This window comes from Lytechinus pictus, chromosome 2 (genome assembly GCF_037042905.1).
Source record: "Lytechinus pictus isolate F3 Inbred chromosome 2, Lp3.0, whole genome shotgun sequence".
Lineage (NCBI taxonomy): Eukaryota > Metazoa > Echinodermata > Echinoidea > Temnopleuroida > Toxopneustidae > Lytechinus > Lytechinus pictus.
The window spans coordinates 35,863,700-35,877,265 of NC_087246.1; the positions used below are offsets into that span (position 1 = coordinate 35,863,700).

Genomic DNA, 13,566 nt, shown 5'->3' on the forward strand with positions numbered 1-13,566 from the left:
ACATTTCCAACCTAAGTTTTGATTATTTTCAAATACTATAAAAGGGAGAAAATATCTTCATTAATCACTCATTCAACAGCATTCGAAATAACTCTTTATTTTCTCAAAACGTTCAGCTCAGCAAAACTCCTGAAAATGGCTCAATCGGTAAGTATAACATTACTTTTTAAAATTATTCCAGCAGAAAAAAAATTAAGACTGCAAAACAGTTATAGTTAGCTTTTAAGGCATTCTAAAGATATATTGAGAAGAAAAAAAATTTGATGACATGGATTTCAATTTATTTGTAAATTTGTTTATATACGTAAATAGAAATCTGCATTATACAACGAATATTTATATTGGATCTTACAATTCGGGGTATATCTCTTTGTTTTATTCCCCCGATCCGCCAATGGTGTATATATGCTATCAAATTCCATTTATATTAAGCATTAGGATTATAAAATTTATTTTTATTCATTTTTTACAATTTTTATATTCTTTTCATGCTATTTTTGTCATATCTATTTAATTATCACTCCTATTCCTTTTTTGATTTTCAAATTTCAATCAATTCTTAAAATGTTCATGTTATCATTTAAACTATGATTTAAGAGTTTACAAATGAATTCGTTTTTTTTCCCCTTTTACAGGTAAAAACACTCTGCGTTTGTCTATGTCTCATTGCATTTTTTGCAATGGGAGTGAAAGGTATGGATATTTGTATTTTTTCAATTAAAAATGTATAGAGAAAAAGAGGCATTTATCGAAGTTTGCCGATATCTTTGTCACTATACTGCTTCTATCGTGACTTTCATCATGTTTGATACTTCTATTTTGGAGGGATGACATATAACTTTTCATTAAAAAAAGAGAAAATGAAAGAAAGGGAAAGAGAGGAAGGTGAAATATGATATTATTTTTTTAATATTATGTCAATTTTTTGGCTAGCTTGCTTCGCTCGCTCGAAACTTCTTTAATTTTTTTTCCCGATGCACCATATCTTGCCCCTCAAAACGTTTGGCTAAATATGCCACTAGTTTGTTATGTGTTTTAGTGATAAATTCTACGGAAAGTCACGATTTGATAATTTCTTTCATTTCTAGCCCAAACTACCGATCGCACTGCACAGTTCGAAGCCCTATGTGACAGATACAGGCTGGTGGTTGACACGTGTGAAGAAGACCTAAGAGGACTTCTTACATCTACTGAACAAAACCTGTTCGATGAAGCTGAGAATAGTATGGTGTGTCTGCTAGAGGAAGGAGAGCAGAATAGCGCTCATGCCTGTGAAATCTTGGAAAAAATTTGCCTTGAAGCTGTCGACTGTTCCTCTACAGGTAAGTAATATCTCCAAATCCCCCAATGCATTTTATAAAGATTTTTTGCTGCTTTTTGTTGACACTATCGTCCAAAAATATTTATGATATGTAATCCAAAAGATCCCTCTTCCTATATTAGATTGTTGCTCTTCTCATTTTATCATAGTTAAACTCAATGGCCCGTATTCTGATAGCAGGTTTAACTTAACCCTAGTCTAAAGTTAACCCTGGTTTAACTAAACCTCCTCTAAACCTCACCTCTGGTCTAAGTGTAGTTTAATTATTTTGGTATTCTGATAGCCAGGTTTAACTAAACCTGGGTTAAACCCGGGTTTAAATTCTTTTTGGAAATAATAATCCTCTTTTAACCAAGACTAGCACCTTTTTGGTAAATTAGTGCTGCAGGGATGACTGCAACAAAGTTGAAAAAATGTCACTAAAGTTGTTTTTTCTTAAAAATTTGGATTTTATGGAAACTAATTACAACTATTGTAGTGAAAGAAAAGCATTCATCACCCATATATGGTAAGAAATTTTCATTCAGATTATCTTTATATTTTTTAATTACTAAAACATTTCAATCCCAAACCGAGTGACCTGCATAGTTTTGTGTGTATCAGTCCCATTGATTGCTTTTCATGTTTGTCAAAATCTAAATTGAATAGATTTACCTCACCCACTCTAGACTAGAGTCTAGACTCTAGTCCTATAGATCTAAAACAATAAGTTAAGAGGTCGACATCTTTATTCTAACTTTATGTAAGGGGAAATTTTTGTAACTTTTGAGAGTAGTCTTGGGTCTAACATTAGGCCTAGGCTAGTATAGTTAGATCTAGCTTAGGCCCAATTGTTTGGAGGAGAATTGAACATTGTTTTGACTTTTTTTACTTTCCTGAAGCAAACCGTAGTCTAGTGGAGCAACCGAGACTGAAGCTACATTATACATATTTATAGTATTGGTCTAGGCCTAGAACATCATTCAGGAATTAGGCTGGCTTAGCCTTGGGACAGGGATAGATATAGATCTATATTCTAACCTTATTCTTAGTTAGATTTGGAATCTAGTAGAATAGATCTGATTTGTCTTAGACAAAAAGCTTCAGTCTCTGTATTGTTCCGCTGAGTCTATGATGAGTATGACAGTCTACGTTGCCGTTGGCCTCTCTCACCAAGGCAATGTGATATGACAATAAAATGTCAGAATTTTTTCAATAAATCCCCAGAAACGACGGTTATTCCTGTCTACAGTGTTAGATCTGACTATCGCTATGCATTGCCATTGCTTGCCAAGTAACTAGGCCTGGCTAAATGACATCTCTCTACTCCTGTTTTAGGTCCATATCTGTTTCTTTGAAGAGTTTTTATTTTATTTAAATATTTTTGGGGACTTGTTTAGGTTTCCAGGTCCAGGACTAAAAAACAGGCCTAAACCTAGACCAACAACAGCTTAGTCTTGACTAGACTAGGCCAGGCCTAGATTTATGTAAGAATTTAGATCTAGGCCTTACGTTAGTCTGTGCTATCTAGTCTACTGACTTACTGTATGATCTAGAATCTCTAACGCTGGCCTAGTTCTAGACTAAATAACTTAGACCCTATCTAGATCTAGAACTAGATCTGTATCAATCTAGGTCTACATGTAATAGGTCTAGATCTAGAGATTTGTAGACTCTCAATTTAGATTCTAAATCGAAAAATAGTAAATGTAGGCTAGTCTACAGTAGATCTACTCATCTAACCTTAGGCATGACAAAAGAAGTAGGCTAGAGATCTAACGGATTATTACTAGATCTAAAGAATCTAGATCTAGGCCTAGATCTAAAGCTAGGGACTGTAGTTCGAGATCTAGAGGTCTAGCACCCCCCTTAAAACTAGAACTAAGCCTACAGCTACATGTAGTTCTCTATGTAGCCAAACAACAGTTAGCATTGACTATTGTCTTAATCTCAGGCTTATTTTGGTGTGTGTAGTTACCATACAAACACATATTTTGATGAATGAGAAAATGTGTCTTGCAGATTATTTTACCTCAAAACCTATGTGTTCTAAATTTCATGAGCATAGGCCTATGTCATAAAATGAAGAAGTTCAATCCACGAGATGTGTTTACACATTTATTGATTTAATATGATGTTACCATGGCAACAAAGTTTCCAACACACACAAATATATGTCTTGCAGATCTATACCTCAAAACCAATGTGTGAGCCGACTTTTATAAGAATTGGTTGAAAAATGAAAACTAATGAAGGAGTTCAAACCGCAAGATTTTCACCTAATTTCATTATGTAATATGTTGTTACCATGGCAACATGATTTCTGATACACCCAAATATATGTCTTGCAGATCTATACCTCAAAACCAATGTGTGAGCCAACTTTTATAAGAATTGGTTGAAAAATGAAAACTAATGAAGGAGTTCGAACTACAAAATTTTCACCTTATTTTCGTTATATAATATGTTGTTACCATGGCAACACGATTCTGATACAGGCAAAAATATGTCAGACATCTTCACCTCAACATTAATGTATGTGCCAAATTTTTAAGAGAATTGACCAGTTGGAAACTGATAAAGTAGTTCAAATCACAAGATTTTCATCTAATTTTTTATATTTGATTTGTTACCATGGCAACATGATTTTTTTTAATAAAGACATAAAATATTTTTTGCACATCTTCACATCAAGACTAATGTTTGTACCACATTTCATGAGAATTGGTTAAAACTTAGGAAGTAGTTGGAATTGCAAGATTTTTACATAGTTTTTGCCATAATATACCGTTTCCATGGCAACACAATTTCCAACACATGCAAAAATGTGTCTTGCAAATCTTCACCTCAAGACTTATGTCTGTGCCAAATATCATGAGAAATGGTTTGAAAATTATAAAGTAATTATAAAACCACAAGTTTTTCACCTAATTTTCGATATTTGATATGTTACCATGGCAACGCGATTTTTTATATACTTTAGGCATAGAATATGTTTTGCACATCTTCACATTAAGACTAATGTATGTGCCAAATTTCACAAGAATTGGTTAAAAACTGAGGAAGTAGTTGGAACAGCAAGATTTATGCTTAGTTTTTGTCATACTATACCGTTACCATGGCAACACAATTTCCGACACATGCAAAAATGAGTCTTGCACATCTTTACCTCAAAATCAATGTGTTAGCCAACTTTCTTGAGAATTGGTAGAAAACTGATTAAGTATTTTAAACGGCAAAATTTTGAACCATAATATACTGTTACCATGGCAACACAATTTCCGAAAAAGGGGAAAAAAATTCTTACACCTCCTTACCTTGAGACCAAAGTGTGTTCCAAATTTCATGAGAATCTGTTAAAAACTGAGGAAGTAGCTCGAAATGCAATATAGGCATAAATTCTAAAAAATTGTTGGCCATGATTTGTTGGATTTAAACGAGGCTTAAACTACCCCCTGCGCGAGTTTAACTTTTTGAGGATTTATTACCACACTTAGACCAGGGTTAACTTAAACCTTGCTATCGGAATACGAAATTTAAACCTAGGTTTAAATATGGCAGTTTATTACCACACTTAGACTAGGGTTAAGTTAAACCACGCTATCAGAATACGGGCCAATGACATTTTCAAGTGTTTTAATTCTCTTTACACAATTTCTGGTCTTCATTATTCACATTTCAAACAAACGTAAGTCGTTATCATAACCTCTCCCTTTTCCAAAAGATAAAAACAAACCGATATACAATATTTCAAAGAAATTATCGTTAAATATCCATGTTTACATGATATGCATTCCGATTAATCATTGGAGTTTCTTCGTATGTTAATAATTATTGCAATTATATTTCATTACTTGCAGCTCGTTTTAGACGTTCTTCGTCTGTCTCTGCCGAATCGTCATCCGTTGAATCTAGTGAAACAGAATCTAGTGAAACAGACTGAGGAGGTCATCGCAGGCCAAAGGTTGAAACACAGTATCCCATATTTGCCTCGAGTGTCGTAATGTGTATGAAGATCACTTCTTCATTCGACTTTTACATAAGTGACTATTTAAGATGCTGCTTGTTTCTTTTTATGTGTCTTCCATTCACTAATATATTTAAATAAAATTCTAACCAAATATTGACAAATCTAATAATTTGCCTCAGTTATTCATAATTTTGATTATTTTTGGTAGGATTGTTGGATAAAGGGAATTGGAAGTTGAAAATTTGAAAAGAGTACGTGAGTAAACATAATTCATTGAGAGAAAATAATGACAAAAAATATTGTGTAAATAAGGTTGATTGTGAGACCCCTTCCACGTGAACTAGGGGAGTTATCAGGGGGTTCCATATAAAGAATGCTCCTTATATCCTGTTGGAGTATAGTGCAAAGAAAGGAAATGATAATGGGAATTTCTTTCGCAAGCTAAAGTCAAGATGCTAGAGAGCCTAGATACAAAGACAGTGCGTGTGGGTGCGTGCACCTGTGTATAAGGGTGAGAGAGAGAGAGGGGGGGGGGGAGAGAGGTACATGAGAATTAAAAGAGAGGGATGAAATATAAATAATTTGAGAGACAAGCTATTGGGCGATTCCATACTAGTCGTACGGGACATTTTGACAACAATTTCTAGTTTTCTAGCCGAATGCTTGAGCAATAAAATATTCTCTTTTGTCAATGATAAAGCTATAGTCGGTGGTCATGTGAAAAACTGATAACCAACAAAAAAAAATGATTATGGGTGAGTTGTAGGTGAAAATGTCGTACGGGACGCAGAAAAGTCCCGTACGACACGCAACGTTTTAGGCTCTAATTCACCTATGGACTACATATTTTTGTTGGTTGTCATTTTTTGGCATGTCTACCCAGTAGTACTTTAATATTACCACAAAGCAAATTCTTCGTTCGTTTGGACAGCAAGTTGTGACATGTTTGGAGTGTGAATGTGTGTGTTTTGGTGTGTGAGTGTGTGTAAGGGTGCGTGTGGGTAATGTTCCTGTTGTGATCTTTAAATACTTTTTTTTCTTTCTTTTTTCTTATAGTTATTCCATGTTTGAGTAAAATATCATATGCAGGGGCCCCTGATTACAAGCTGTGCTTCTTTGGGGTCCCAAACCTGTCATTTGTTTCAGTTCTTTATAATGTAACCATTTATTTTGTTTGTACTTTGTTCTCCTTTGACTGGTTTGAATAAATTCAATTCAATTCGATTCAAAATCGCTAAATTTTCTAGCATGGAATCGCCCTATTATAGAGTGAGGGGTGGCAGTGAGTCAGGTGGGGGTGCGCGATGAAGAGATGAAATAATACAAAAGGAAGAGTGGAAAAGCTTATACATGAGTATGCAATAGGTGGGTGTCTTCTATTTGTTTTTCAGTGTGTGTGTGTGTGTGTGTGTAAAATGTATTCTTCTCTCCCTTGTTAAAGGACAAGTCCACCCCAACAAAAAGTTGATTTGAAAAAAAAGGAGAAAATCCAACACGCAAAAAACTGAAAATTTCATCGAAATCGGATGTAAAATAAGAAAGTTATGACATTTTAAAGTTTCGCTTAATTTCACAAAACAGTTATATGCACATCCTGGTCGGTATGCAAATTGGCACACTGATGACGTCACCCACTCACTATTTCTTTTGTATTTTATTATATGAAATATGAAATATTCTAATTTTCTCCTCCTTGTCAAGTGAAACAAAGTTTTATTTCTCCCTGAACATGTGGAATTACCATTATTTTAACAGCTTATGGTTAAGTTAAGTTGGTCCTTAATGTCAAATTTGTAAAAATTGAAATAATGTTTTATTCAAACAATAAAAAACAAAATAAATAGTGAGTGATGGACATCATCGACCCTTTCATTTGCATATCGCTGAGTTGTGCATAAACGGTTTTGTGAAAAATAAGCGATACTTAAAAATGTCATAACTTTCTTATTTTACATCCGATTTCGATGAAATTTGCAGCATTATGTTTGTTTGATTTTTCTCTATCGATTCAAATAAACAATTTTCTGGGGTGGACTTGATCTTTAAAGATAAAGGATTGATCTCATTGAACCCAAATATAAGATTATACTTTTCGTATAATTTGTAGTTTCTATATAGTTACAAATGGTACAGGTAACCTTAATTCAGCTTTCATTTTGTATAAGAATTTGTTTACAATCCTGCGATTTGGGGTTATGAATAATTATGTTGCTCACTGTATACATTTTTTTTTATTCACCCCGAAACAAAGCCTTGCTTTGGGACACCACAAGAGCTTATCACGAAAGAAGTGACACCATCATGCTAGACAAACTGTGCTCTCTTGCTCCGATTATTCCTGAACCAGCCAAATGGCAACCCACAAGTTTGATCTTAACAGTAATAGAATAATATAATAATTAATAGTATCGAAAACTCCTGCAAAAAATAATATTACGTGTCGAACTGTAGCTTTGAAGATAAAATGGGGACCAAATTCATTTATCTCTTAAAGAAAATAGTATTCAATATAACCAGGATCGTAAAAAAAGCCATAGTGAGTTTTACAGGTATACATGCACGTTCCCCCCCCCCCCTTTTTTTTTTACCGACTGGACTTTTACATAGTTCTGCATCAACAATATAGAAATCATATTTGTTTAGTAAACCGAAATTGCAAAGAAATGTTAAATACTTTAATGTTTGAAAAGCCACATAACGCTTGGCCAATGCCAGTTTGTTCTGCGAATTCATCACATCGTTTTCTGAAGATAAAATGTTTCAGGTTTTGAATGAAGAGAACCATGTATGGGCCATCTGGTAGTCTCTTTTTCTTTTAGCAGTATTTCAATCTCTAGCTACATGAACAAATAGTATTAATAATGATAATAAAAAAGAATAATTAGCTAAAATAGAAAGGGATGAAAACTAGTGTTAAATCGATTTTAAACCAGATTGTCATGAAATTTTCGGTGTCGTGCTTCTTTAATTTTTCTATCTTTCTTGGAATTAACTTGTTGTAGAGTGGACATGTACCATGAGCTCACTCAAGACTAGTGGAACTGCGGTTTATGAACCAAAAATATACGCTTTTCACACTGCGTTTCCGTACTATCTTTAATCCCGGACTATCCTCAACCCCATACCTTCTTTTTTTTATTATTCACACTGTCTTTCTTAACCCCACACTATTTGCTGAGCCGGGGTCAACGCCGGACTATCGCACAGCTCATGAAAATTGATGATTTCCCACACAGAGCGTGATTAACGTGCAATTTCGACTTCTGTGATTGGCTAATGCTTAGCCCCACATTTCCTTAGCCTCTTTTCGTTCATACTGCATTTCTTAGCACCGCAATAGTGGTGCTAGCCACAGAAATACCAATTCGTTGGTGCTAGCACCGCAATAAGCCGGCTAACCCTGCTTTTTTGCAGGACCAGACTGATCGGGGGAAATATAGGTGAAGATAATTTCGGGCCCCGTCCCCTATTGGCGAAAGTCGGATCCGCCCTTGTGAAACATACACACACAACGGAAAAAATGGTGCCCCCTGAAAAAGCAAGGACCCCCCAGTGCCCCCCCCCCCCAGGAAAAAAATCCTAGCTACGCCACTGGCTAGCACCGCAATAAGCCGGCTAACCCTGCTTTTTTGCAGGACCAGATAGTACTATTTACCGTACTAGCCCACTTTGCTAAAACGTAGTGTGAAACCGAAGTGGGCTAAGATTAACCCCGGGAAATTGGTGGGGCTAAGTAAGACCTCTCCCCCCTCCCCCCCCCCCCCCTTTAGCCCCATCAATTTCCCGGGGTTGAGGAAATATGTCCAGTGTGAAAAGCATATTATAAAAAGGTGAAATCGTTTTAGATGGTGTTGCAATAGAAAAGAAATATCAACTCTTTTAGGTGATTGATTTAAAAACATGATCGTATTTTTTTAAGTATAGAAAATAAAAAAATTTAAATTGCCTATTGAAGAAAAAAATGGCAAAATTAATTTGAGAAAGTATTTCAAAAGAGAGCAATATCAAAGCAAATAGTAGTTCCTTACTGTTGCTTTATTTGCCACAGGTATTACTGAATGCCGTTTGACGTCTTTTGGATAATATTGAAAAATAATGAGGATCAAGAGACCATATAGACCGGATTACATCTTTTATATTTACTTGTGTTCTGAGTTACATGAAGAATTGTATGCCTGTTCTCTCTCTTTTACTTTCTCTCTCCCTCCCTTTGTGTTACTTTCTCACATTCCCCCCATCTCTCTTCGTTCTATTCATATAATCTTCCATCTTTCTCTTTCCACGTATCTCTCTCTTATTCCTGTCTGCCTATCTCTATAACTCTCTATCTCACACACACCCACACACAGATAGAACGCACCCACCTATCGCATAATCATGCATTAGCTTTTCACTCTTCCTTTTGTATTATTTCAGCTCTTCATCGCGCACATAACTGCCATATATATACCATTATACAGGTTGTCTCTCATATTATTTATATTTTATCCCTCTCTTTTAAAGGAAACCAAAACCAAGATGAGAAGCAATCTTATTGGAAAGAGTAAAATAAGAGGAACAATTTAAATACGTTTCCGTTTTTGTGGACAACTCTCCATTTGTTTTGTACACATTTTTTTCAGATTTTCCCTATTATCTTCAAAATTGCATGTTGCCTCATTCTGAGCATAACATATGTCATGGGAAAATATAATTCACACCACATATTGATCAAGGTCAGCAGGAGCTGAAGTGGAATATGTATAATAAAGGGGAAAATCTGAAAAAGAGGTACATGATGTACCTCTTTCTTCCCCCCTTCTCCCTCTCTCACACATACACACACACACCACCCTTATACACAGGTGCACGCACCCACACACACTGTCTTTTTATATAGGCTCTCTTGCATCTTGACTCTAGCTGGCGAAAGAAATTCCAAGTATTATTTCCTTTCTTTGCACTATACACCAACATGATATAAGGAGCATTTTTATATGGAACCCCCTGATAACTCCCCTAGTTCCCGTGGAAGGGGTCTCACAATCAACCTTATTTACAAAATAATCTTCTTCTTTTTTCATTTTTTCTCTTAATGAATTAAGTTTACTCACGTATTTCTTTCCACTTTTCAACTTCCAATTACCTTTCTCCAACAATCAAAATAATCAAACTTATGAAAATGACTGAGGCAAATTATTAGATATTTCAATATTTTGTTAGAATTTTATTTAAATATATATTAGTGAATGGAAGAGACTCTTAAAATGTTTTTATATCAAAGTAGAATGAAAAAGTGATTTTCGTACACACTACGACTCAAGGCAAAGATGGGTACTGTGTTTCGACCATTGACCTTCGATGACCTCCTCAGTCTGTTTCACTAGACATGCTAGATTCAACGGATGACGATTCGGCAGAGACAGACGAAGAACGTCTAAAACGAGCTGCAAGTAACGAAATATAATTACATTCATTATTAACATACGAAGAAACTCGTATGATTAATCGAAATACTTATTATGTAAACATAAATATTTAAGGATAATTCTAATTACTTTGAAATATTATATATCGGTTTGTTTTTATATTTTGGAAAATGAAAAGATTATGATAACTTTCGTTTGTTTGATATGTGGATAAAGAAGACCAGAAATTGCATAAAGAGAATTAAAACACTAGATTTTCATTACAACTTTCATTGAGTTTAACTATGAAAAACTGAGAAGAGGAACAATCTAATATAAGAAGAAGGATACTTTGCATTACATAAATAAATAAATGTTTTGGACGATATCACACAGTGTCAACAAAAGTACAAAAAAATATTTTAAATGGCATTAGGAGATTTGAAGATATTACTTACCTGTAGAGGAACAGTCGACAACTTCAAGGCAAATTTTTTCCAAGATTTCACAGGCATAAGCGCTATTCTGCTCTCCTTCCTCTACCAGACACACCATATTATTCTCAGCTCCATCAAACAATTCCTGTTCAGTAAGGGTAAGGCGTCCTCTTAGATCTTCTTCACACGTGTCAACCACCTGCCTGTATCTGTCACATAGGGCTTCGAACTGTGCAGTGCGATCGGTAGTTTGGGCTACAAATCAAGGAAATTATCAAATCGTGATTTTTTGTTGAATTTACTAGTAACACAAATGAATAACCAGTGGAGCAATAAGCCCAAAAAATTGAGGTGGCAAGAGATGGCGTATCGGAAAAATTTATACATATAAAAGCGAGCGTGCAAAAATGTCGTCATTTTTATTTTCAAAATCCTATTTTGTGATAGATTTTGACATGATATTTAGAAAATAATATATTTCATTCTTCTCTCTTTCTTTCCTTTCCTTTTTGTCTTGTTCGTAAAAAAAATTGAGGGTAGCAAGCGCCCAAGAACCCCCCCCCCCCCCGTCTATACGCCACTGTAACAAACCTATGATTTATATTGTGCAATAATGCTCTGCACCATCATGATAAAACCAAAATTATTGCACCAAAATGAACAAATTGACAAGTTTTGTTGTGTAATGTGGAAAAAATATTAACATTCACCAAACATACATGTATCATATATAGAAGCGATTTCAAAATGATCATGATATATACCCAAATGAAAAATATATCTGCAAATTTCGATAAATCCCTCTTTTTCTCTATTTATTTTTAAATGAAAAATTAAAGAAATATATACCTTTGACTGCCATCGCAAAAACTACAACGAGACACAAACAAACGCAGAATGTTTTTACCTGTAGAAAGGAAAATAAATAAAATATTCAATTAATTTGTATACTCTAACATCATAGCTTTAAATGATAACGTAAATAATCAAAGAATTAATTGAAATTTAGGTAAGACTGTCTTTTTGGAAACAACTTTAAGGATCTTTTCGGGTCAATTCCCTTGTTCATTAAAATTAGACTTTATTTCTTTACATATAGATCTCGCAAGAGAAATAACACCCCCCCCCCCCAAAAAAAAAAAAGGGAAAGGAATAAATAAATAAAATAAGTAATAGAATAAAACAGGATGAAGTGTGATAATTAAATGGAATTAAAAAAAGATATAACATAAAAAAAATATAATAATTGTAAAATTAAGGACTTCAAAGATTATAAACCTAATGATTAAAATAAATGGAATTTAATAGCATATACCATTGGCGGACAAAAACACAAAGGTATACCCCGACTTGTGAGATCGTATAAACCTCTGCTTTGGTATGATATATATATATCTATTTCTATTTCACTGTAAACACTATCAGAAAGAAATTAAAATCCATGTCATCAAATTCGTTCTTGTTTTCTAATTGTATCCATAATATCAGATTTACACAGTTAGAACAGTCTCTGCTGGAATAATTTGAAAATAATATTGTACTTACCGATTGAGCCATTTCAGGAGTTTTGCTGAGTCAAGAGCTCTGAAAAAAAAGTTATTTCGAATGCTGATGAGTGAGTATTTAATGACTATATTTTCTCCCCTTTATAGTATTTCAACATAATCAAAATTTAGGTTGGAAATGTTTGGCTTTCATGCTTGTGAGATTACAATATGATATGATAATTATGACAGTTTAAGATTTGAACAAAAGGACATTTTACGTAATTTGTTTGTGATAGGTTAAACTGTCATTACGAATTTCGCTTCTAATTATACGCGTAATTAATATTTATATACCATTAAGATGAAGTTGACAGTTTGAAAGGTCAAAATTAAAAGAATAAACAAACAAAACGAGTGAACGACCAATTTTGTATTGAAATTCAAGCACTCACCCCCCCCCCCTCTCTCTCTCTCTCTCCCTCAGTCTCACCTAAATGTAATTGACACGGTCTATTAATTATCTTGTTTCCTTTATCTTTGAAAGTAAACGAAACAATGAGAGTCATTTGGCGACAGATTTCTTGTTTGAATGTTTTATTTTGCTGTATACAGCGAATTAACTGGTGTTTTAGTCTATTATGAATCATTGTGAAGAAATGGGAATATACAAAGAGGTCTTATGTCGTTCATTTTTTTTAAAGAATCAATGATGATTTAACGGATGGTGTGTCAGAGCCACGGTTCAGACGACCTTATTTTTCATTTTTTATATCGACGTCAATTTTTTTACTTTCTATATGTATGTTCCTCCTTATAAAGCCCCAGTATGATAAATGAATATCAATGCATAGTGTTATGAATAAAAGTCTATTTGATATAAATGATAAAATTATACAGGATTCGAAAAGGGACACATTTTAAGGAATGTTTTAAGTGCCATTTAATCCCCTTGGAAGGGGAACATCATTGTATCAAATTTAACAGG

General features: G+C 34.1%; 2 protein-coding genes across 2 annotated transcripts; one reads left to right on the forward strand and one right to left on the reverse strand.

Moving 5' to 3' along the window:
• Positions 1-135: 135 nt before the first annotated feature.
• LOC129280549 (uncharacterized) lies at positions 136-5,243 on the forward strand. The gene is made up of 4 exons (XM_054916555.2): positions 136-147; positions 636-693; positions 1,089-1,322; positions 5,161-5,243. Exons 1-4 carry the CDS (start codon positions 136-138, stop codon positions 5,241-5,243), a joined length of 387 nt encoding a protein of 128 aa, XP_054772530.2.
• Positions 5,244-10,619: 5,376 nt separating this feature from the next.
• On the reverse strand, positions 10,620-12,651 carry LOC129280561 (uncharacterized). The gene is made up of 4 exons (XM_064095620.1): positions 12,640-12,651; positions 11,944-12,001; positions 11,116-11,349; positions 10,620-10,696 (listed from the first exon to the last, which is right to left on the reverse strand). Exons 1-4 carry the CDS (start codon positions 12,649-12,651, stop codon positions 10,620-10,622), a joined length of 381 nt encoding a protein of 126 aa, XP_063951690.1.
• Between the last annotated feature and the right edge of the window lie 915 nt (positions 12,652-13,566).